At 55.6% G+C, this 25,401-nt stretch overlaps 1 protein-coding gene across 1 annotated transcript in view; it reads left to right on the forward strand.

Moving 5' to 3' along the window:
• The window catches only part of NMT1 (N-myristoyltransferase 1), a 36,087-nt gene extending 10,896 nt beyond the window's left edge, over positions 1-25,191 (forward strand). Inside the window, exons 2-12 of the mRNA XM_044999318.1 lie at positions 2,874-2,988; positions 4,775-4,916; positions 8,790-8,908; positions 10,344-10,435; positions 17,479-17,595; positions 18,471-18,641; positions 19,552-19,660; positions 21,174-21,344; positions 21,785-21,952; positions 22,408-22,545; positions 24,853-25,191. Of these exons, the coding sequence (XP_044855253.1) occupies positions 2,874-2,988; positions 4,775-4,916; positions 8,790-8,908; positions 10,344-10,435; positions 17,479-17,595; positions 18,471-18,641; positions 19,552-19,660; positions 21,174-21,344; positions 21,785-21,952; positions 22,408-22,545; positions 24,853-24,873 (1,363 nt within the window). The 3' untranslated portion in view covers positions 24,874-25,191. The remainder of the gene's footprint in view (positions 1-2,873; positions 2,989-4,774; positions 4,917-8,789; positions 8,909-10,343; positions 10,436-17,478; positions 17,596-18,470; positions 18,642-19,551; positions 19,661-21,173; positions 21,345-21,784; positions 21,953-22,407; positions 22,546-24,852) is intronic.
• The last annotated feature ends 210 nt before the right edge of the window (positions 25,192-25,401 follow it).

The following is a 25,401-nucleotide window of genomic DNA, read 5'->3' on the forward strand; positions in this document are numbered from 1 at the left end:
CAGTTTGGCTACAGCAGCTGGGAAGTGTTTAAATTCTAGTTTTTACCCTGGCTGGTGAGCTCAGTTCGTCAGCTCGAAAGTGCCAGTACGTTTTCCAGGCCCTGGTATTATGTTGCTGGTTGTTCTTGGTTAGTTCTGCGTTCCCGGGATTGGCCGCGTAGCCCTTAGATACACGTAGAGTCCGACTCTGCGAGGTGCTGAGCGCTGGGGCTCCCGCGGCAGACGGGGGAGCTGAGGGCAGTTCGCAGAGCTAGGCCCTGGAGATGAGGCCCCTCAGGACCTTAGACAGGATTGGGAACGGTCACAAAATCTCTCCTTGGGCAGGTCTTGCCCAGTGCAGAGAATAGGCAGTTTGTGATGCTCTGTGTTCTGGTGTCTGCAAACCAGCTTGGGCCTCCCTGGGATTCTCCGCTCTGGGTGCGATTCTGGGGCTGGAGGTCAGAGGGCTGCTGGCTGAGTGTGCGGCCGAGGTGCCTCTTCTCCCCATGTGCTGCAAAACATCCCCCTGCTGGCTTCCTCCGGGGTCTGGCTGGGCCTGTGCTGCACGACTTCTGGCACCCGGCCTGCCTAGCAGTGCTGTGTGATTGGGTTATTTTGTGTCTGACCTTCCGAAGGGGCCGGCTGGTTCCCCGGGGACAGTAAAGCATTTCAAGAGGAGCTGGTGGGCATGTGTCACCTGACGTCTTGCTCTCCGTGAAGGGTCCTACCAAATTCACGGGTCATTCTGATCAAGGTCACGGTCCTAGGATTTGGAAAATCATGAATTTCATGATTTCAGATATTTAAGTCTGAATGTTCAGGGTGTTGTAACTGTAGGAGTCCTGACCCAAAAGGGGGTGGGGGGATCACAAGGTTATTGTAAGAGGGTCGTGGTATTGCCACCCTTGTTTCTGTGCTGCAAGCAGCGGCTGCTGGCCAGGAGCCCAGCTCTGAAGGCAGAGCCGCACCAGCAGCGCAGAAGTAAAGATGGCATGGGATGGTATTGCCACCCTGCTGTGCCGCCGCCTTCACAGCTGGGCCCTCGGCCAGCAGCCGCCGCTCTCCAGCCTCCCAGCTCTGAAGGCAGCAGCGCAGCAGTAAAGATGGCATGGGATGGCATTGCCACCCTTATTTCTGCGCTGCTGCTGGCAGGGCGCTGCCTTCAGAACGGGGCGCCCAGTTAGAGCCGCCGCTCTCCGGCCACCCAGCTCTCAAGGCAGCGCAGAAGTAAGAGTGGCAATACCACAACCCCCCTACAATATCCTTGGGGCCCCCCCGTGACCTCCTTTTGGGTCAGGACCCCACTTTGAGAAACGCTGGTCTGCCCTGTGAAATCCGTATAGCGCAGGGTAAACGCGCACAAACCACCAGATTTCATGGGCCGTGACACATTTTTCATGGCCAAGAATTTGGTAGGGCCCTACTCATGTGCCTCCTGTAGCCCTCGTGTTCCAGGTCCCTTTGGTAGAACGTCCTCCCGTCCCAGGCCTGCTAACCTCCCGTCTGGCCTCCCTGACGGCCCAGCCCGCTGCTCAGCTCCCGGGGCGTCGGGATGTGTTGGGGAAGGGCCAGTGATCTGCCTCAAGGGTTCCTGCAGAAAGGTGCGACTCTCGAATTGGCTGCCTCCGACCATGCCTAGTCAGCGTTACACACGCTCTGCACAGGGCGGGACGTCTTTCCTGCTCGTCTACGTTTTGCCCTTTGTGTTTCATTCAGATCCTGCAGGTTAGTCCCTGTGCTTTTGAGGAGCAGCTGAGGGTTAATGTGGTTTTCAGGTGCAGTGGCTGAAGGTCAGTGCTGAAAGTCGTGGGTTCGAGTCTCGTGCTATCTCGCTGAAAGCCCAGCTCCAGTTTACCCAGCTGTAAAATGGGCACCTGATCCTTCAGGTCAGGGCACTCAAAGGCCCTCGGACGTGATGCTGGTCACTCCCTTGGGTACTGTTGGCTATGAAACTGAGGTGCGTTAGCCACATCAGCCCGATGAGCCATTGGCTTGGGGAGCTCTGTGGTTTAAGGATGGGTGTGGAGATTGGCTTGTGACTGAGGGTTCTTAGTTACCAGCATTCCCTGTGCTGCTTGTCTCCCGGGCACCTACTGATTGCCCTGTGCCTGGGTGGGGAGTCTCTGAACCCTCCCCAGAAGCTGTGCCGCTGGTGTGGATGTACCAGTACAGAGTATGAGCCAGATCCATTCACTTCCCCAAGTTGGTGAGATAGAGCAAGAAGAACGGAACATTCCCTCCGTGGTGGGGCAGTTCACAGATTGTCTCCGCTAAGTTAGCGTTCGTTTCGGGCTCTGCACCCCAATCCCCGCCAATACAGCAGGCCCAGGAGAGAGCATGGCAGAGCCGGGGGCAGAACATCCCCCCGAGAGGCAGCTCCCAGAGGAGTCTAGATGAATCCAGAGTCTGAGCAGCCTCAGGAAACGCTGTGATACCGTCCTCTGATGAGGCTTTTCCCTCCGAACTGGAACAGTGTTCACAGCGTCAGCCATTCCCACCCCCGTACCCCACGGAGCACGTTCCTTTCCCGGGGGGGGACCCCCAGCCTCTGCCCCCTAGGAACTTCCTCTCGCCAGTCTGGGTCAGGCAGGAGTTGCTCAGATCCTGCAGCGCTGGGCAGCGGGACCAGCCTGAAGAAGGATGAATATTTTTAACCTTCCTTTATTGGAGGCTTTGTCTGGGAAGTGCCGTGGCTAAGAAAGGGGCTTGGAACTAGCCCATGAACTGCACTCTGGGCTGCATTCCTCGTTCGGGTTAGTCAGGCTCCCGGAGCAGGTGTGATGCATCTTCGGGTCCGACTTAGAACAGGGAGCCCTTTATTCTCTCTCTAGCGCAGCACAGGCTGTATAAACGCCCTCAGGAAAAGCTCCAGTGATGTTTCCTTTGTTCCCTAGTGGCTTAAGTCCAGTGGATGACAGTGGAGCCAAAAAGAAGAAAAAGAAACAGAAACGGAAGAAAGAGAAAGGAGGAGGAGAACAACTTGATGCGGCTCAGGATCAGCCAGTAAAGGTAAACGGCCCCCTGAGCATCGGGCTGGTGGCTCCCTCAGATGAGAGAATATAGCCCACGTGCGTCTCTCCAGCGTGACTCGTGGGTGGGGAAGGAGGCTACCGATGCAGAGACCTGCCCGTGGCATTCTGCTACTCGGAGCTCGAGCCCAGATCCAGGGGCCAGAACTCCCACTAATGCTGGCAGACGTTTGTGGGCAGATCTCGGCCTGGACATGGGCCTCTGCTAGGAAATCCAAGCTAGTGCTGGTGCTGCAGTAAACATGCCCAGGCTGGCACTGGTGGCCAGTCAGCTGCCGCCTTGCTGTGAGGTGGCCAGGAGCGGCTCGCTGGTCTCAGCGCCAGCCAGACCCTTCCACCGCCTGCCAGTGTCCCTCCCTTGCCTGCACTGGAGCCAGGGCCAGTATTTTCTGCTTTTTGGACAACATCTGAACCTGATTTGCTCAATTCGGGGTCTTCAAACTGTCTGCACTCCAAACCCCAAAGCAGTGAACCCCATCCCACAAGCAAATGAAATTGCAGCAGGGGCGGTTTAAGTTGGAGTTAGGGAAATCGTCCTACCTGTCAGGGTGGCTAAGCACTGGAATAAATTGCCCAGGGAGGTGGTGGAATCTCCCTCATTGGAGATTTTTACGAGCAGGTTAGACAAACACCTGTCAGGGATGCTCTAGATAATCCTTAGTCCTGCCTTGGGTGCAGGGGACTGGACTGGAGACCTCTCGGGGTCCCTTCCAATTCTGTGAGTCTATTATTCGAACCCTTTGGGTCCCCCCAGGGACTGTGGGTGCGTGGAGCGTGGCGGGGGTGAGCAGGGTGCTGCTGGCTGGGCTGCGCTCTCCCTCCCCTGGGCCTGTGCTGGGCAGCGCTGCTGGGGAGGAGCTGGGGAAGCAGCAGGGGCTTTGTGTTTAAGGCAGCCGACTCCTCGCAGCAGCACTGGATGGGGGGGCAGCTGCGGGGTAGGTGGCTAGGAAGGGGAAGGGGGAGAAACTGCCATAAGACACACTGTGGCCTGGTGTGTAGGGCACTGACTGGGGCTCTGGGAATCCCGGGTTCTGTTCCCGGCTCTGTCACTGACTGGGCAAGTAACAGCCCCTCTGGGGGGCCTTTGGGCTTTGCATGTCCTGTGTGCGGACAGCTCTGAGCCAGTGGGCTCCTGATCTCGGCTGGAGCCCCTGGGCCCTATCCTGCGTCACTAGAGAGGAGGTGCGGGGGCAGGGCAAGAGGAGGAGAGACAGGACCATGCTGCTCTCGTTTCCCGTGCCCCTAAAGGCCGTGGGGTTTTGCTGCTGTTTGCATCAGCTGGCGGCCACGATTCCCCGTGTGCAAAGCCCTGGCTGAGTAGGAGGTGAAAGATGGGGCCGAAGCGGCTCTCGCCATGACAGCCAGGGTTGGTGTGTGTCTGCTGGCTGCTCTTCCAGCCCAAAGGGAGGCCTTGAGGATGGCTCGCTTCCCTGGTCCTGCTGGCCCCTGGGCTCCCCTGCCTGCCCTTGATGGTTTCTCAATACAGACGTGCCTTGGACGCCGCTAACGTCCTGGAGCCGGGGGTGCGTGTTGATGTCATTCCACAGAGCATTGTGGGAGAGACACGAGCAGGACGGGCAATGGTCTCCTTTGTGCGCCCTGCACCTCCTAATTCCCCGTCCCCCTCAGTCAAATGCCCGGAGCAAGTCCAGGCACAGGTGGCAGGACCTGCCTTGTCTGGTTTAGACTCGGACGCCTGGAGCCGACAGAGTCTGGTAGCGTGGCTCACTGCTCTGCCTTCTTGTGCCCCCGTCTCTGCTACTCAGGTGAAGCTGCCAGCCGAGAGGATCCAGGAGATTCAGAAAGCCATTGAATTGTTCTCTGTGGGCCAGGGACCTGCCAAGACCATGGAGGAGGCCAGCAAGCGCAGCTACCAGTTCTGGGACACACAGCCGGTCCCCAAACTAGGTATGTACCTTATGGGCATCCTTCCTATGCTTGCGTGTCCTGGATCCCTTCACCCCGCCCATGGCTGTGTCACTGTGTCCTGGGTGGTGGTAAACCCCAAACTTCTGCATCCGGAGTCTACCTAGCCCAGCCTTGCCTTGGTTGGTCAATATTTATCGTTCTCTTTTTATCTTGATACTCATCTGTCTCTCATCACTATAACTGGATTCTATCCTCCCAGCACCCATGTGAGATAGGGAAACCTTATCTCTGTTTTACAGATGGGAGAAACTGAGATGCAGGGAGACTAAAGGACTGGCCCAAGGTCACACTGGGAGTCTCTGGCAGAGTCAGGAAGTGAACCCAGGTGTTCTGAGTCCCATTCTAGTGCCTGATCCACTAGGCTGTTTCCTTCCATTGTTTTTCACTACTGTCATGGTGGAGATAGGCGACTCAGACTTGTGCCAGGGCCAGTACATTATCATGACTAACTCGCAAGGCCCTCTGTCAAGATTCTTCTTTTGGACCCATCGCCTTAGTATTTGGGCTGGCCTAGGTGGGTTTCCTTCATTTTGTTGTTCCATAATAACACCACCACCCGGACCAACCCAAGCACAGTAAGGCTGTCAGGGAGACCCGATATTTGAAACATAAATTGCCAAGATCCCAAAGGCCCCTTCATTTAACTTATTTCAAATCCCCTCTTCTCCTATTCGAGTACTTGAATAAGGAAGTGTTATTTACCCCTTCATATCACAATGAACCAGGGGTCACCCAACAAAATTAATAGTCAGCAGGTTTAAAATAAACAAAAGGAAGAACCTTTTCATATAACACACAGTCAGCCTGTGGAACTCATTGCCGGGGAAGTTGTAAAGGCCAAAAGTATAACTGGGTTTAAAAAAGACTTAGACAAGTTCATGGAGGACAGGTCCATCAATGGCTGTTAGCCAAGATGGCCAGGGACACAACCCCACGCTCTGGGTGTCCCTAGACCTCTGGCTGCCAGAGGCTGGGAGTGGCCGACAGGGAATGGATCACTCAGTCAACTCCCCTGTTCTGTTCACTCCTGTGAAGCTTCTGGCACCAGCCCCTGTCGGAAGACAGGACACTGGGCTAGAAGGACCATTGGTCTAACCCAGTAATGGTGCCATTACAACTGGGGGAGTCAGTGATGGGAGCGGGACTCAGGGCAGTGTGTGTGTTTTCAATCCCTTGCACGGAAAGGGGCCTGCTGAGCCTGAACCAGCTCACGCTGCTGAGCCACAAGTCTGCAGTGCTGCCCTTGGAGCCTGGGTAGGGTGCAGGACTGTGGCCCCCTGTCGTTTAGGAGATGAGCTGTAGTGGGACTGGTCACCACACGCCGCATCCCCCTGCTGGTGCCGTGGATGAGCGAGTGTCTGCACCCTCCCAGAGTCGTGCTTCCTGGCCTAGCTGGCCCAGTGGTCAGCCGGCAGGTGTCCAGCTGCAGTGTTTGCAGGCGCTGCACGTTTTGCTGGCCAGGTGAAGGAGCCTTGCTAGAAATGTACGAATATAGCAGCAGTTTGGGCCTCTGAAAGTGCTGGGATCTCCAAGCGCTTTGTACGTACTCGTTAATCTGCGTCCCTGTTCGACAGCGGGGACAGTGAGACACAGACTTTGCACCAGTGTCACAGCAACGCTGGCAGAGCTGGTAATCGAATCCAGGAATCCTGACGCCCACTAGTCTGCTCTCAGTCTCTCGACGTAAGGGAAAAGCGGTAAATCTCCTCAGCAGGGCGGGGTCGTGCCAAGAAGTCTGATCTGCTCATAGTTCAGCTGGCCAACCTGGCTGGGCCATTATCTCTGGAGTTGTTCTTTGGAAAAGCATCAGCTTCCCCTGGTAAAACTTGTGCTGACCCTGTTCGGAGGGGGATTTCTGGGTCACTTGCACACTAAGAACTGTCTGAGACTTGGTGTGCACTGATGTGATGCTGTGCAGTAATAAGCCATTCCTCTGTCCTGGCCAGAACGCTCAGCTGACGAATGGCTTTGAAAGGAGGAGAAGCTCTTTGATGTACAGAGCCGTGTCTCTGGAAGGACTTTGCGTCCTAGAGGAATCGGAACAGATCTCTGCAGAAACTCCCCTGGTGTCTGTGTGATTGCATTGCTGCCTCTTTCTGCCCCGGCAACTCTCACCCTAGTCCAAACTGAGCTGAGAAGAGCTTTAAATCACAATGGCCAAATTGTTAGTTTTCTTAAGTGACCCAGGGTTTGTTCCTCCTTGTGGTGACTGGGAAATTGGCTCTTTTCCGCAACTCCTTTGAAGAAGTCTCTGTCTGATCCCCTTTGTGCCCATGTCATGTCTGGCTAGCTCTGTATCCATTTGTCAGCACTGGCACCTTACCAATTCTTTATCTGGCTTCCTGGAAGGGCTGTTCTGTGGAAGGGTATGAGCTCCCAGGTAGTCTGGCCCCAGACTCGGGCCTTGTTCTGTTGTCTGGATGGTTACTAACATACCAGTGCGCTGTAGGTGTCATAGGGGGTAGGAATCAGATCCTATAGCGGGTGAGGATCCCAAGGGGCTTTGTAAACCTCACAAACCCCTGTAAAGCAGGTGGTGTCTCCATTTCACAGATGGGAAACGAGGCACAGAATGATCAGGGGCCTTGTCCAGAGACCAGATCAGTGGTAGTGTTGGGGCCAGAGCTCAGGACTGACTGAAAGGCCCCCACCCCCAGCTCTCCATACTACACCATGCTGTCTCCCCAGGTGTTTGGTTAAAGGGCAGTATCAGGCACCCAGCATGACCTGTCCAGTGCCGCTTACAATCTGGTAAACAAAAGTCGTCTGGGTTTGAGGGGCCAGATTTTCTAGCGCTCCCCATCCATTGAGAGCGATGGGAGCTGCTCCAGGTGAGCACTCTGGCACTGAGGTGCTGGGGTAATTCATTCTCTGTGTTCTTGTTTGGATCTTAAATTCACCTCTCCATTGCCTAGAATTTTTTTTTAATCTTTGTCTTCATGCCTCCCATTAAAAAAAAAAAAACGTGTTGTACTTTCTTTTCAGTGGCACTTAATTAGCACTTCCTGGGCTTTGCTAACCTCCCGGTACGGCTGGTGCCCAGTCGAGATCTCTTGGCTTGATAAAGTGCTTTAGGAGTCACAGCAATTAAACAATAGTAGCCTTGTTAATTTCAACTGCATTTAAAGCACAGTGGATGGGAAATCCTGACGTTTGCCAAATGGCAAAGGCTGGAGCTGGCAGGGAGAAACGCTCCTTTGGAAGCTTCCAGGAGGGTATTGCAGACAACGGGGGAGTTTCGGGAAAGGGCTGGCTGGTAGGCCAAGGACTATGATGGTGCAAATCCATGAAGAGAAAGATCTGCTGTTTGTGGCCTCCAGCTAATACCATCTCGGGCTGGGACTTTGAGATCTGAGCCGCTAAGGAGGTTGGGTTTTGTCAGTAATGAAGTGGGAAACTGAGGAAGAATTAGCATCTGCAGGGAGCAGTTAATGACTCCATGGAGGCACCCTTCCCTCGGAGTACGAAATAAACCAGTACCAGAGAGCAGCAGGCGGCTGGTGTGGAAGCGTCGCCTTCTAAGTGAGGCATGAAGCCAGTGCCTGTCCACTTCTTAGCCCTGGGCCCAGTCAGAGCCCAACTCTGCTCCCCTAAACCTGCCCTGCCGTTTCAGTGGAATGAGCTGGTCAGTTCCCCAGATCCACGGCGTAGTGTTGCTGTGCACTGTTAGACAGCTGTTGTGCTCCACCTGGGAGCTGGCTGCTTTTCAATAGCGGGGGACTGAGCCCTGTATACACAGCTGTGAAATGTGTCGGGGTGAAGGGTGCTCTCAGAACGTCAGAGCATGTTACTGGAATGCAGGTGGCTCCCAGAGGCCGAGGGACCGTTTGATTGTTCCTGTCTCTTTCCCAGGAGAAGTGGTGAACACTCACGGGCCGGTGGAACCAGACAAAGACAATATCCGCCAGGAGCCTTACACCTTGCCTCCAAGCTTCACCTGGGACGCCCTGGACTTGGGGGACCGAGGCGTGGTAAGGAGGCAGGACAAGCCGGGTGGGACGGGGTCTCTAGTGTAGAGCCCCTACTGTGGGCCCCGAGCACCGAGCTGCCGGAGTTGTTCATGGAGCTGTAGAATTCATCCTCTGTCCCACTTCCCCAGCTCCCCGGCTCAGGCTAGCAACGGGGCTGCTCTCTCCTTAAGGCAAGACGGGCCTCTGCCCGTTTTTAGCTTCAGTGTCATCAGTGCCCCTACCAGACCAAGCCTGCTGTGCTCCGAGCTCCCGGCAGGAGATGGAAATTCCCACACGTCTCTGGAGCTCGGGGTTGGGTGACCCAGCAGGCCTCTTCCTAGGAATCTAACCCTGCCTCCTGGAGATGAAGTGAGCCTGACAAAGAGGAACAGAGCAGGAGTGTCTGTTCCCCCCCCCACCCTCCGCTCCAGGGCCAGGGTTGCACCCACAGCTGAGTTGAGAGCTGAGTTTCTCCTATATCGAGACGAGGGCACGTGGCAGCAGTGGGCACAGGTGGCCAAGGACTGCTCCTGCAGCAGCGATGACTGGTCCAGTTACTGTTGCACTGGGTTGCTCCTGGGGAATTCTGCGCCAAAAAATAAAAAAATTTCGCACCCAAAAAATTAAAATTCTGCACAAACTATTTTAAAATTCAGCAAAATTCTGTATATTTTATTTGTCAAAATAACACAATATAATCAGGCCAGTTTCAGTTATTTTGGTAATTTATTTCAGAATAGCTGTCAGCAGGTATGTCTGTGATAATACAGACCAAAAACAGATGCTGGTAATTTTTGTAATAAATAGATTTCTTACTAGGCATATTAATAGAGAACATTGAGTAATTCATTTAAATTCCAATACAGACCTGCATTTCCTGCACCTCTCAGAAGCAGTGCGAAGGCTTGGGGGAGTCGGGGGTAATGGAGGAGCTGAGGGAGGGGGAAGAAGCTGAGAGTGAACCTGGAGGGTTGTTAGGGCCGGGTGGGAGAAGTATGGAACAGGTGTTTTTTCCGGGGCGGGGGGTGTTGTTGTAAGGGAGTTGGGGAGCCTCCCCTCATCCCCATGTGTCCAAGCTCAGTGCTGTCACCCTACTAGCTCCTGCGTCCGTGCCCCAGTCTGTCCCCCCCCTGGCCATTCTGAACCCCAGTCTGTGACCCCCAGCAGCCCAGTGTGTCCCACTCTGGCCTAACCTGGCTCCACGGGCAGGTTCTGAACGTCTGCTCTTGGCGCGTCCCAGGAATGGGGAACGGGTGCTTGGGCAGAGTTTGAGGGACATGCGTCATGGTAGTCAGGCAGCAGCCGGTCCAGCGGAGCACCCGCCTTAGCCTGGCCTTTCCCCACAGCAAATGGGATTTGTCCTTGTCGCTGCTGCTGTCCGGTCAGGGCGCCGGCTGAGGGGGGCTGTTACTGACTAGCCGGCTTTGCCTCCTCAGCCCACTGCTCTCTCCCCTAGCTCAAAGAGCTGTACACGCTCCTCAACGAGAACTACGTGGAAGACGACGACAACATGTTCCGGTTTGATTACTCACCCGAGTTCCTGCTGTGGTGAGTAGCGGCTCTCCCCAGCCTCGGGAGCGGGGGCCAGGGCGCAGGGGGGTGGGGGCCCGGCAGACCTGGCTCTCCTGGGCTGGTGCTGCAGCTGCCTGTCGATTCTCCTGCCTCCTTCCCTCCAAATCTCTCCTCACCCACTGCCGTCCCCATCCCGCCACGTGCCCAGTGGTGGGGGAAGGTGTGACCCCAGGTGTCCTGCAGGAGAGATTCGGACACGTGGCTCTTCCTGCCCTGAACTCCTCTGAGCCTTGGGAGGGCAGCGCACCCCAGCTCCGAGCTTGTCCCCGACCCTGCTGTGCTGTTCCCTAGAGCACCGTTAGCTCAGGAGCTCCCCAGCCGGGCCTGAGCCCCGCTGCCCTGGAACTGCAGTATGAAGACTGGTGACCAACAATATAAACTTGCTATTAATTGGCTGATACGGCCAAGATGGCATTTCTGTGGATGGCATCTCCTGTCTTGGGCTTCAGAGGGCTTTTACAATGCCAGGGAACGTAGCCTCAGCCCTGTGCCATGGGTAAACGTTAGCTGTGATCACAGAGGAGGGCAGGTTGTCGCATGCCTGGTCCCCTGCTGCACCGGCTTGGACCCCCGTTCTGGGATGCCTCCTGATGTATTGGGATTGACTGAGCCCGCCTGCTCCACTAGCCTGGGCTCCCTCTCCTGTTTTGCTGAGTCGGGCTCTCCGGCCTCTGGCAGCACAGCCACAGGTAGGGGGCACCAGCTGCAGAGTCACGCAGCGGCTGCAAACCGCGCTCTGTGGGAAGGTTCAGCTCGGAAATGGCCCAGCACTCAAGTGCAGCTTCCCGCTGGAAAGTAAACCCAAGATACTATTGTCTTGCGCTGTAGAGAAAGATCTGCACAGCGCGAGCTCATGAAAATTCACCCTCTCCCTCAATGTGGAGAGAGAGAGACACACAACTCCTCCCCCCCCCCCCGTAATAAATTACAGAAACTGGGTTATGTTATAAACAAGAAAAAAGTTTATTAACTATAAAAGGTAAATTTGAAGTGATTCTAAGAGAACACAGCAGATTACTAAGCAAATAAAACAAAACGCGCCCACACAGTTTGATTCACTAAAGAAACAGGTTACGAAATACACAGGAGGACTTGTGGCACCTTAGAGACTAACAAATTTATTTGAGCATAAGCTTTCATGAGCTACAGCTCCCTTCTTCGGATGCGTAGATTGGAACATACAGTAAGAAGATATTTATACATACAGAGAACATGAAAAGGTGGAAGTAGCCATGCCAACTGTAAGAGGCTAATTAATTAAGAGAAGCTATTATCAACAGGGGAGAAAAACTTTTGAAGTGATAATCAGGATGGCCCATTTCGGACAGTTGACATGAGGATACTTTAACATGGGGAAATAGATTCAATGTGTGTAATGACCGAAATTACAAAATGCAATTTCTCACCCTTGGGCAGGAGTTTCTGTAGATTAGATTTCCAGTTATTTCTCTTTCCAGACTAGACTCCTCTGTCTCACTCTGGACTCAGCCCTGGCCTTGCCTTGCTTAGTTCTTCTGGCTGGTCAGGTACTTTGAGCAATCTCCCTTCGTGGGTGGGAAGGGAGAGTGCTGATGGCCTTGCCTCCTGCCATAAATAGAATTTACATGAGGCGGGAAGCCTTTGTTTCCAGTGGAAAAGAACCAAGGTGGTATCTTGCATCAGGTGACCTTGTAGTGTCAATGCAGCATTCCAGTAAACTTCTCAGGAAGGAGTGAGATTAGCATTGTCAAAGTTCTATTGTTCTCCTTAATGGCTTGTCCAGGCTGATTGCTTACTGTCCGGTGGGCGTTCCCCAAGAACACACCCAGTTGTAATTGTTACCTAGTCAATATTTCTAACTTCAGATACAGAAATGATACCTGGATACAATGTGGATAATTACATTCAGTAAATTATAACCTATCCAATGATCTCTTGCAAGACCCATCTGCATAAACTATATCTTAGGCCATATTCCTATCATAACAGTATTTCTATGAAGAATATGGAGTGTCATTCCACACCAGGTTCCTCCTCTTAGAAGTTCCAACAAATCCCCAGGCTCTGTGCAATCTCTTTGGAGAGGGAATGATATGCACAGTCACTTTCTGGCCTGGCAAGATACCAGTGGTGCCTTCAGCGTTGTACGTCTTGGTCACCTGTGAATGATGGTTACTCTAACCCATTCCCTACCCAATAACGCAGGAGTAGGCAACCTATGGCACACGTGCCGAAGGCGGCACACGAGCTGATTGTCAGTGGCACTCACAGAGCCCGGGTCCTGGCCACCGGTCTGGAGGGCTCTGCATTTTAATTTAATTCTAAAGGAAGCTTCTTAAACATTTTAAAATCCTTATTTACTTTACATACAACAATAGTTTGGTTATATATTATAGACATATAGAAAGACCTTCTAAAAACATTAAAATGTATTACTGTCACGCGAAACCTTAAATTAGAGTGAATAAATGAACACTGGGCACATCACTTCTGAAAGGTTGCCGACTCCTGCGAGAACACTTGCATGCTGTGTAGCACAGCCAGGCGAAGGAAAGGCCTTGCTATGGATTAACGAAGGGTGATTAGACAGAACTAAATTGTCCACCCTGCCCACAGCAGCTGCAATCACGGGCCCTTTCTCATGGGCTGGGGCTGGCCATCTCTGTCGCTTGCTGTGGTTGTGTTTGCCGCGTGCTTGTCTCCTTGTTCAGCACTGCAGTCACGTTACCCGCCTCCTCCAGGACCCCGGTTCCTTCACCCTCTTCCAGTCACTTATTGCATCTACTTCAGACTGTTGATGTCCCCTTGCTGGTCCTGCAGACTCCTTGCACGGAGCCCTATATCTCTGCTGCTCTTTCTAGAATCTGTATCCCTTTTTATGCTGCATGGGAATGCTTGGAATAGTCCCCCCTCCTCTCCCAGATGTACCTGCCTTGGCCTCCTGCTCCTTGTAGGCAGCACACCTCCTTCACCTGAACAGTGCTCCTCAGGCCAGGGGCCAGCTCTTGCTAAGAGGCAGTTAAAGCACCTGGGACTGTGCCAGTGTGATATAAATAACCCATGGAAGCCACTCAGCATTCATAAGCTCTTGCTCACTGAGTAGCCTTGGGAGGAAGCTACTTATTCAGTGATTCTTAGATTTCAAGGCCATAAGGGACTATCATGATCATTCAGTCCAACCCCTGTATAGCACAGGCCAGAGAACCTCACCCGGGGATTCCTGCAACCAGCCCACAGTCTGCTGGTTACTGTAGGCTGGTGGCATGGTGGGGTCTCTTGGGCCATAGCCAGTACGGCTTTAAACCTGAGTCTTTGGGCTAAGCTCTTGTTCCACTCCAGAAAACAGCAATAACATTCATGAACTCCACAGCGGAGGGCTGCCAGGTTGTGAAGTAGTTCGAAATCCTGGGGTAAAAGGTGCTTTATATGTGCAATTGATTAATTAATGCTAATTAACCTGTCTACCATTCCCATGGTTGTGAAGAACCCCTAGTGTTTTACAAGTGATGTATCACAGTAGCTGTGCACAGCGATAACCCATATAGCTATTGTGACAGACCCAGGTGTCACGGAGTGTGGGGGAGCCAGGCCCTGCACCCCCGGCCTCCCTGCCGATTCACCAGGACTCTCAGCCAGCCAGTAAAGCAGAAGGTTTATTTAGACGACAGGAACACAGTCCAACACAGGTCTTGCAGGCACAGATAACCGGATCTCCCCGGTTAGGTCCATCTTGGGGGCCTCCCAGCCCCCTCGGGGATCAGAGCCCGGTCTCTCTGCCTCTCCTCTGTTCTCCAGCCAACTCCAATCTGCCCAGCCCCCCTCCGGCCCCTCCTCCCTGCTCTGCCTCTTTCCCCGGGCCAGGAGGTCACCTGACCCCTTTGTCTCCAACACCTCTAGCCCGCACCTTTGCAGGGATGGGCCCGGCCATCAGTTGCTAGGAGACAGAGCTTCAGGCATTTGCTGCATGGACTTTTGCTGCTAGATACTTAGGAACTGTACCCAGCCCCCAGTGCGACCAGTCCCACTTCGTCACGAACCCCTGGTGTTTTAGAAGTGATGTATCACAGTAGCTGTGCACAGCGATAACCCATATAGCTATTGTGACAGACCCAGGCCAGTGGGGTCCAGGAGTCTGGTAGAGGGCACATATACTGGTCACTGGCTGAGTAGTTTTCTGTTCCCTGAGTGACCAGAGCAGGGGCTGCACTAGAGTAATCAGGAACCTGCTAGAACCAATTCAGGCCGACAGGCTGATTAGATCACCTGCAGCCAGTCAAGGCAGCTAATCAGGGCACCTGGGTTTAAAAAGGAGCTCACTCCAGTCAGGTGAGGAGGAGCCAGAGGAGAGGAAGTGCATGTGAGGAGCTGGGAGCAAGATGCACAAGGAGCTGAGAGGGAGAGGATGTGCTGCTGGAAGACTGAGGAGTACAAGCGTTATCAGACATCAGGAGGAAGGTCCTGTGGTGAGGATAAAGAAGGTGTTTGAAGGAGGCCATGGGGAAGTAGTCCAGGGAGTTGTAGCTGTCATGCAGCTGTTCCAGGAGGCACTATAGACAGCTGCAATCCACAGGGCCCTGGGCTGGAACCCGGAGTAGAGGGTGGGCCCGAGTTCCCCCCAAACCTCCCAACTCCTGATCAGACACAGGAGGAGTTGACCCAGACTGTGGGGAAGATCACTGAGGTGAGCAAATCTGCCAATAAGCGCAGGACCCACCAAGGTAGAGGAGGAACTTTGTCACACTATGTACAGTACAGTGATTGATAAACCCCTACAGCTGTAACCCTGCAGCTGTGTACTGTACAGTGTGATAATCCGTACAGCTGTGCACAACTGCAGGACTATCGCTGTGCACAGTACAGTGTGATAACCCTGCAGCTGTGCACGGTATAGTGTGATAACCCTGCAACTGTGTACAGTACAGTGTGATAACTTGTACAGCTGTGTACAGTGTAGTGATTGATAACCCATACAGCTGTAACCCTGCAGCTGTGTACTGTACAGTGTGATAACCCGTACAGCTGTGCACAACTGCAGGACTATCGCTGTGCACGGTACAGTGTGATAACCCTGCAGCTGTGCACGGTATAGTGTGATAACCCTGCAACTGTGTACAGTACAGTGTGATAACCTGTACAGCCTAGTGTGATTGATAACCCATACAGCTGTAACCCTGCAGCTGTGTACTGTACAGTGTGATAACCTGTCAGCTGTGTACGGTACAGTGTGATAACCTGTACAGCTGTGTACAGTGTAGTGATTGATAACCCGTACAGCTGTAACCCTGCAGCTGTGTACTGTACAGTGTGATAACCCGTACAGCTGTGCACAACTGCAGGACTATCGCTGTGCACAGTACAGTGTGATAACCCTGCAGCTGTGTACGGTATAGTGTGATAACCCTGCAACTGTGTACAGTACAGTGTGATAACTTGTACAGCATAGTGTGATTGATAACCCATACAGCTGTAACCCTGCAGCTGTGTACTGTACAGTGTGATAACCCGTCAGCTGAGTACAGTACAGTGTGATAACTCATACAGTTGTGCATAGCGATAATCCTACAGCTGTGTATGGTACAGTGTGATATCCCGTACAGCTGTGCACCGTGATAACCGTACAGCTGTGTACAATAGTGTGATATACCGTACAGCTGTGCACCGTGATATCCCGTACAGCTGTGCACAGTACAGTGTGATAACCCATACAGCTGTGCACTGATAACCCATACAGCTGTGCACAGTACAGTGTGATAACCCGTACAGCTGTGCACCGTGATAACCCGTACAGCTGTGCACCGTGATAACCCGTACAGCTGTGCACAGTACAGTGTGATAACCCTGTGCACAGCGATAACCCGGACAGCTGGTGACAGTACGGTGTGATACCCATACAGCTGTGCACCGTGATAACCCGTACAGCTGTGCACAGTACAGTGTGATAACCCTGTGCACAGCTATAATCCGGACAGCTGGTGACAGTACGGTGTGATACCCATACAGCTGTGCACAGCGATAACCCGGACAGCTGGTGACAGTACGGTGTGATACCCATACAGCTGTGCACAGCGATAACCCGGACAGCTGGTGACAGTACGGTGTGATACCCATACAGCTGTGCACAGCGATAACCCGGACAGCTGTGTACAGTAATAGCTCTGCCTCCTGGCTGCCATGCCTGTGTCGTCTCCCTGCCCTGGCTCGGGACACTGCTCTCCTCGAGTTCACTTCTAGTCAGCTGTGAGACGGCCGTTGGTTCCCCCCAGGGTGTCTGTCTCTCCCAGCCCGGGGGGCTCAGTGCCATGGCAGGGGCTCTGATGTGCCGCTGGGTGCTGTGGTGGGGGTGTCTGGGGGAACTGTCGCTGGGCTCAGAGCAGGGGTTCGCCCTTCGCACAAACAGCCGTAAAATATTAATTCTCTTCACAAGCGAGTCAGGCCGAGAACTCTGCGCTGGGGTCTCTGCTGGGCTCCTGTCTGGCCTCGCTGCTCTCCTTGAGAACAGTGGGGGTTGGAGCACTGGCCTTCAGGGAACACGGTGCTAGGCCATCGCTGAGCACTGGCGAGACGCTCACTCTCAGCTCTCCTAGGGTGAGCGTGGGTTGCCCATGGCACGGAGGGAATCCCAGGTAGTCGTGCTCTCTGCTCTCCACCTCTCAGACTTCTCTTTGGTGACCCATGTGAAGCAAACCTACATCTCGCTGAGGGCCCTGGGCGAAATGTCTCCCTGTCCCAGAAACGCACCTGGGCTTTGTCCCCGGGGCTGCACGGTTCTGTGGGAGGTCCCAGGATCGCCTGGCCCACGGAGGCTGAACTCCCTGTCCTCATCTAGCTGGGCTCCCCGCTCCGGGCCGAGGCTGAAGCACCGCCATTGGGCCCATGCTGTCCAAGGACAGGGCTGCACGCTCCACACTGGTCCCTGGTGCCCGCACTAGAGTCTGCAGGACGTTGTGGGGAGGCAGGGCCAGTTGCAGAGAAAAACGGGTGCCCTGGGGCCTCTGGTGCAGGCATGTGCCAGGACTAACAAAGGCTTGTCCATTCTCCAGGGCTTTGCGTCCCCCCGGCTGGCTGCCCCAGTGGCACTGTGGGGTCCGAGTCATCTCTAGCAAGAAGCTGGTTGGATTCATCAGTGCAATTCCAGCCACGATCCACATCTACGATTCGTAAGTGCCTCGATCTCCGTTCTTCCCCACTGTGGGGTCGGATGCTCCTGGACGGGGGTCTGAGGCGTCTCGGCCGCTTTGATCCTTGTGGGGGCGGGCCTGGCGTGCACCACTCTGGCTCTAGGAGTCCCCGTGATTCGCAGGGAAAGGGGGGTTAGTTAAGCTGGGCAGCTCTTGTAAGAGGAAGTCTCGCATACAAGAACCTCAGACACTAGCTTCGTTAGTGCTTCTTAATGAGGCCAGCACACAGCTCTGGCTGTAGGAAAGGGACATCGTGTGGAAATTCTCCGGAGCACGTTGGTCCTTGGACAACTGTTGTGTTGTCCTTGTTGTGCTCAGAGGAAAGTTCTCAAAAGCGCCTAAGCAACTTGGGATCCTGTGTCCCCGTCCGTGGGTGGGTGCCATGGATAATGAGACCCTCTGACTTCCCTATGTCAGTGTGTTGCTATTTACGCAGCATCGAGGTTGGACCAGCGATGATTCTTAGTGCGTGAGACGCACAAACCCAACCGGTGTGACTTACCGAACACTGGTAGTGGAGGGCTCCCGTCCGAGAGGCCAGGCAGCTCTGCTCTCCAATTGCTTCGCTGTGTAGCTAGATGAATGCAGCCCAGGAGTGGGGCATGGAGTGGTTTGGGGGATTAACTGGTGACAGGTGATGACCCGGAACGGGGAAGTCGGGAAACCTCCCGCTCCCCTGGCCTGGCTTCTTATGCTAGGGATGTCCCATCTCCCTTCTGCAGAGCAGGGAGGGGTGACTCCCACCGGCCCCCTCCCTCCCCAGGCGAGGCCATGCTCTGAGCCTGGGGAATTGGCGTAACCCTGCCAAGACAACTCTGTGACTCTCCCCTGGGCTTGTTCTCTGTCCTTTCAAGAGAGAAGAAGATGGTGGAGATAAACTTCCTGTGCGTCCACAAGAAGCTGCGCTCTAAACGGGTGGCCCCGGTTCTGATCCGGGAGATCACCCGGCGGGTTCACCTGGAGGGGATTTTTCAGGCTGTTTACACTGCGGGGGTGGTGTTGCCAAAACCCGTCGGAACTTGTAGGTAAGTGACGCTGCGAGAAGCAGTGGAGACTTGGCCTTTAAGAGACCTTTCTTCCCAAGGCCTGTTAGCAGAGCACTCTGATTTACCCACGATCCCGCTGGGCCGAGCGGATCAGGTACATCCTGGCGCTTCCTCCTCCTAGCAGTGTCCTTCCGGGAGTCGGCCGGACAGCTCTGGGTCTCCTCAGGGGGAGCTACTGGCTCTTTGAAGGCCATGAAGCAACAGCGTATCGAGGACTCCTCCAGCACGGTCACCCGTTGCCCTAGCGTGTCTCCCTGGGAGCCGCTGGGTGTGAGTTACCATAGCCCCAGAGGCCCCAGGCATGGACCACGGCTCCAGGGTCTAGGCACTGCGCAGACGCAGAACAACAGACAGTCCCTGCCCCAAAGGCTTTATAATCCAAGTTTAAAACAGGAGACAGCAGGTGGCTAGAGCCAGAGGGGAGCCCAAGGAAACAGTGCTAGAGGATTGGCCCACGTGCCGGGCAGTGGTCTCAGCGCACCAGCTGTCCGCGGGTCTCTGTGGGCAGCACGGCGAAGGAGGGCGTTGAAGGTGGGTGCTGAGTTAGTTTGGGGATGTTTACAGGAGCTCGCCCAAGCATGGGAGAGTTGCAAAGGGACCTGTTTGACAATTTAGCAAGTGGGCAATGGAGGCTGGCGTGCTGGGCCAATCAGAGAGAGGCAAGTGCTGACAGCGGCCAATGGGACGATAGGTGGGGCGGGGCCGGCCGTGGAGGGCTTGAAAGTGAAGACAGACTGATGCATGGAGAGGTTTCTGCCTTGCTAATGAGCCTGGTGTCTTGTGCTCTTGCTTGCCCCCTTCTGGCACTTCAAGGACTCACATGCTCTTTCCAGCCTTCTCCTCCCTGGCGAGCGTCCTGCCCGTGTGACCGAGACTTGTGTTTCCGCAGATACTGGCATCGGTCCCTGAATCCTCGGAAACTCATTGAAGTCAAGTTCTCCCACCTGAGCAGGAACATGACTATGCAACGCACCATGAAGCTCTACCGGCTGCCGGAGGTGTGTGCGTGGGGATGTAGTAGCTGCTGCCTCTCTCGGTTCCCTGCAGAGTGCAAACGGCTCGCTCCTGAGCTGGCCGTGGAGGGAGGTGAATTGCCGAGCGGGGGTTCCGAGTTCCTCCCGGGTGTGGTCAGTGTAGCAGACAGGGCCCGGACGGCCACCGCTAGCTGCCTAGCGCGGAGCTCATGCTGCCCGAGTCCCTGCGCTGCTCTTTGAACGTGTGCAGCTGTGGGCCCTGAGTTCTCGCGAACGCCGACCCCTGCCCGTCGCGCCCGGGCTTGGCAGCCATTGCAGAGGGATTTGCTTTAGCAGCCAACCTGTGTAGTCATCCCCTGCAGTGCGCTGGGGTGGCCGCTGCCCGAGTGCAGTGACAGCCAGGAAAATGGCAGTGCCTGCCTGGCTTTGCTGCTCCCTCTGGCAAGTCGGAGTCGCTGCTTCCTACTCCAAAGCCAGCCCAGCTCGCGGGGAGCTAGCAGCCGGCCTGCCTCACTCCTGAGCAGCTGCTGACTAAAGAGTGTTCTTCCTTCTTTAAGGAGTATTTAGGATGCCCGTCGCCATAGCAACCAATCACTTATTTGCAACAGAAACTGAAAAGCAGCCCTGGGTCTGGCCAGACACTGCTGCTCCATGGGGCGGGAATCGGCTCAGACTGGAAACAAACCCCAGCACAACCCAGGCCTCCTGCTCGGCTCTGGGCTGGCCAGGCCATTGTGCGCCAGATGCAGCTCAATTTGTCAGCGCGCAGGCTGAGCGTGCAGCCCCCGCAGTTCAGAGAAGCCACCTTTGGAGGTATAAACGGAGCACGATGCTCTGGACGTCACTTAGAGCAGCGCAAGGAGCTGCTGCGTCCTTGGGCAAGATCCCAGAGCACTTGGTAAACTCATAAATGAGCTGCATCCTGGCATCGCCGCCTGGGCTCAATTGTGCCACTGTGACGAGCGGGGGCAGGGCCTTAAGCTGGCACCTCTGGTGCACTTGGGCACCATGGTAGGGTGTAGGCTCAGTGCCAAGCCAGGGAAGCTGCCACTTACTGGGTCACCAGCCTCATTTCCTGCAGCACCTGCGTATTTCTTAGCAGTCTCTTGCCCAGCCTGGCCCACTCAGCATGTGTGGGACATGAGACCAGAGCAGGGGCACCATGGCTGCAAGCCTGGCATGACTCTGCAGCTCTACAACACCACGCGTTATTGTAGGGCATGGGTGGCCGGAAGCCTCTTTGCATGCGGCAGACCCCCAAGCATGGGATTCCGGGACCCCTGTGCAGGTGGTCTTGGCCGCTCTCTGCAGGGCGTCGGTTAAAGGAAGTCAGGTGGGCAGGTGTCTGCGGCTGGGCTGAGGTGTGTGGGGCCTGAGCAGAAAAGAGCAGTGTGGGGATGCCCTGTAGCCAGCTGCTGTGGGCGGGTCCCTCTTCGTTACTCATCATTAGCAATCCTGGCCCTTCGGGTGCTGAAAACATCTGCTCGAGCCAAGATGCTCTCGAGTCGGCGCGGACAGTTTCTCTCCCTCTCTTCAGACTCCGAAGACGTCCAGCCTGCGGGCAATGGAGCACAGAGACATTGCTGCCGTGCACAAGCTTCTGACCGAGTACCTGAAGCAGTTCCACCTGACCCCAGTCATGAGTCGCGAGGAGGTGGAGCACTGGTTCTTCCCTCAGGAGAATATCATCGACACCTTCGTGGTGGAGGTGAGCCGGCAGGGCCGAGAGAAAATGTCACCTGGGCCCCACTCACTTTGGAAGGCTCAGCTGGTTCTCTGCCTGCTGAGCGTCGGTAGCCTCCTCCCCGGCTCAGACGGGGGTCGCTGGCCCAGAGCCGTGGGAGGGGATGGCTCCCACGTGCTTCGGAAGAGGGGTGGGGCGGGCAGTGCCTGCGTTGGGCTCCACGGGGCAGGCCTCGAGGTGCAGTAGAGGCTGGATTATTGCAAGTGTCGCCGTGCTGCCTTGGCACCAGCCTCGGCGCTGCCCTGAGGCACTGGCCTTGCCCTGTGCCCAGCCTGCGGGCAAGGCAGCCAGCTTGCGGCCTGGCCTTGTTAGCTCCCGAGCGGCCTCCGATGGTTCTTGCTTGTTGCTCTGTCCTGTCTCGGCCTGGCTCAGGCCGTACCTACGCTGCTGCCGTTTGCTTTCAGAGCCCCACCGGCGAGGTGACAGACTTCCTGAGCTTCTACACGCTGCCTTCCACCATCATGAACCACCCCACTCACAAGAGCCTGAAAGCCGCCTACTCCTTCTACAACGTGCACACCAAGACTCCCCTCCTCGACCTCATGAGCGACGCCCTCATCCTCGCCAAGTCGGTGAGCAGGCCTGGAGCCCCTTTGCCCCGGGAGCCTGAGACCTGTGACTGCAGCCGCCTCCTCACCAGCCGCATGGGGCCCTTGAGATCTGGGGGGCCGCAGACGTGGGCCCCACCCACCTTTAAAAGAAAGCGTGAATGATGAAACCTCGTTTTAGGGCAGTGAGGAGCATGTGCTTTGCCCATCCTGGTCTCCCAGAACGACCCTGGCCTGACAGCCCCGGAGCCAGAACCCCTGGGTTTATAGCAGGGGCAGCAGCTGAGCCCCCATCCCCTAGAGAGGGGGAGTCAATCCAGGGCCTTTCCATTGGGGTGATCAGCTAAAGGCCATGTGGCAGGTTGGGGGGGGCTTTCGGGGAGGGCAGTGCCTGGGGGCGGAGCAGCACCGCACGGCTGGAGAGGCTGGCCCGGGGGGAGGTTTGCTGATGACCTCTCTCTCTCCCCTGTCCCGTGCAGAAGGGGTTTGATGTGTTCAATGCACTGGATCTCATGGAAAACAAAACCTTCCTGGAGAAGCTGAAGTTTGGGATCGGGGACGGGAATCTGCAGTATTATCTTTACAATTGGAAATGCCCCAGCATGGGGGCAGAGAAGGTGAGTGCCTCGCTCAGCACAGGGGTCGCCCTGGGGGGGGCTGTGCGGTGGGTTTTCTGGTTTGGTGGCTGGAATGGTTTCTTCCAAGAGCTCTCGCCAGTGCACTGCTGAGTCAGATCACCAGCCACAGAGCTGGCAACAGCCCACATGCGACGCTTCAGCAGAGCAGCTTGTAATGCGCTTGTCAAGGGGAATGCCAGGGACGTCTTCCTGAGCCCAGCCCAGCCGGCTCCTGCAGCCTCTGTGCCGCTGGGAATTAGCACCTGGATACCACAGGCTTTGCTCTTTGCCTGTGTGGGACGGTTTCCTTGGGCTGAGTCGCTGCCCTGCTACCAGGGGCCAGGCAACTAGAAGCCCTCGCCCAAAGGCTCCGTCCGGCAGCCTCCCCCAGACCCTGGCGGCGGCTGGCTACACCACCTGTGTCTTAGCAAAGCCACCTTTCTGTCCCCTTGGAGCATAGGCTGAGGTAGCAGCCCCTGAGCCTTAATGGTTTGGCTACTGACTCCTCTGTCACCATAGGGAAACCGAGGCAGGGCAGCGGTGCCCTGCCCATCTGTAAAATGGAGCTAGGACGCAGGGCTGGGGAGAGTTGGTGTTGGAAAGTGCTTTGCAGATGCAGAGCACTCCATGAGCGCGAGGGCTAAGCCCCTGCCTAGCCATCAGGAGCCTTCCTTTGCGGGTGCTTAGGAACGAGGCAGCGTCTGGCAGGAGGTCTGTCCTGTGCAGGGCTGCGTGCGGGAATGGGCAGGACCCACAGACACAGGACCTGTGAGTGCCGCCCGTCAGCCTTTTCTCGGGTCTTTAAAACCCGACACTCGGCTGTTTCGCCACCTGCCCGATGTCGTGGTGCCCGCTGGACCACGCCTGTGTAAGGAACACGCTTGGTGGAGAGAATCCAGCCCGTGTCCTGTCCGTGTCTCAGGGCTCCTGCAGCGAGGCCGGCCAGCCGCTGGTGGGTGGCTTCACGCCTGCCCCGTGGGTTCCAAATACCCGGACTGCTTGGAATTGCCATTTCCCAGGCTGGGCTCCCACTCTCCCAGCTTGGGCACCGGGACCCGGGGGTCTTTGCCTCTGTACGAGCAGGTGTTCTGTCCTGGAGGCCTTGACCCCAGCTTCCCGTCCCTTCGTGCTGGCTTGCCCATTTGTCCACCACTTCCGCACCCCAGAGGTGGCAGCATTTCAGTAAATTGCCTTGGATGGAAGTTGCACTAAAATTATAAAATGTTCCTGTTACCTAGCGGCGCACGTGTGCTCTGGGCTGGGCAGGAGATACGGTGTCCAGGCTGGCTGGAGTGACAGGACCTGCCACGCTGGTCCCACAGCACTGGAGCGTCTGCTGCCGTCTTGGGCGGTGGCCAGTCTCTGTTGCAGGTTCACAGGACGCACCAGGCCACGTTTGCATTGCTGCTTGTGGCAGTGGGAGAAAATGGCTCTGGCCATTGGGATTCTACCCTAATCCGGCCATGGTGCCCCTTGCAGCCGTGAATTCCCCAGCAGTTACCTGGGGGCAGTGCCCCGGCACGGAGTCAGAACCAGACCAGGCTTTTCTCACTTGCCGTTCCAGAGCAGCCAGTCGGTCGCTAATCCATCACTGAGCGCACCGCTTGGAACGGCTGCACTGGGGACCTGTGCTGCTGCTGTTACCCAGGAAGGCGCTGAGTACGAACCCCCGGGGCCTGAGCCCAGCTGTGCACTGGGCAGCGCTGGCCCTTCCCCAGCACCTCCCGTCAGCAAATCTGAGCAATTCCCAACCCAGAAATGACCCATCACACAACAGCTGGCACCAGGGAACCCCCGAGAGTGGCTGGCTCCTTCGGAAGAGGATCCCCGTGCAGAAAACTGGCTTCTAAACTAAAAGGCACTAACTTAGCCAGGGAAAAACCTGACCATAAATACAAATCACCCCCAATTGCCCAAATCTTGCACTGGCAGGGACCTCTCCAGTGCGCACTGGGGCAGTCCGTATCACCCCCGTCTCCCCCAAGGCACGGGGTAAGTATCTGCCCCAGGTCACGCAGAGCAGGGTAGGCCCCATGGGTCTTGACTCCTAGCCCTATACTCTAGCACGGGACCACCACTGTGAGCAGGGGGCGCTCTTTCTCCAGCACCTTCAGGCCTTTGCCACGGGTTCCCTTGGGGCTGTGACGCGTTGCTGGCCTGTTAGAGGCCACGGCTGGACTCCCACGTGCGGCTCAGATTGCTGCTGCGCGCTGGAGAACATGTGCCAGGTGTCCAGAGCTGGGGTCTGAAGCAGAGAAGATCTGTCACGTTAACACTTCCTAACCTGTTTCCCATTGGCTCTCTCAGGTTGGACTGGTGTTGCAGTAACCAATCCCCAGAGAGGGGCAGCAACGTCTCTGAGAAGTTGGGCCAGGAAGCGAAAGTTGCCACTGGCTGTTGGGATTTCCGTGGAAGCAAGACCCTCCCGCAGAGGAGCTGGGACTGAACCATCACCTGATTTTAATGATTGTCACAGGATGCCAGCTGCCACGCGCTGGGCGGCAGCATCGGTCTCCTTTGTTTCAATTAATTGCATCCTCGTACAGACGTGATCAAGGGAATGTAACTGCTGCAGACTAGCTCATGATTGGCAAATACTGGAGTTAACGGGTGAATAATAAAAGTATATATTATATATATTTTAAATCTTTCCTCTTGCAGACTGACCCAGCTGACCACTTCCCCAGCTCTGCATGTTGCCTTTTCTCAGCAAAAAGCTGGGTCTAAAATGGGACAGCTGCTTGCTGCCTTGGCCTCTGCAGGTCCGGGTTCAAATCTCGGCATGGGTCACAAGCGTGGATGAGTTTGGTGGCTTCCTCACCACCAAGGAAACTGCTGATCAGCACGTGCATGCTA

Source organism: Mauremys mutica, chromosome 25, assembly GCF_020497125.1.
Source record: "Mauremys mutica isolate MM-2020 ecotype Southern chromosome 25, ASM2049712v1, whole genome shotgun sequence".
NCBI lineage: Eukaryota > Metazoa > Chordata > Testudines > Geoemydidae > Mauremys > Mauremys mutica.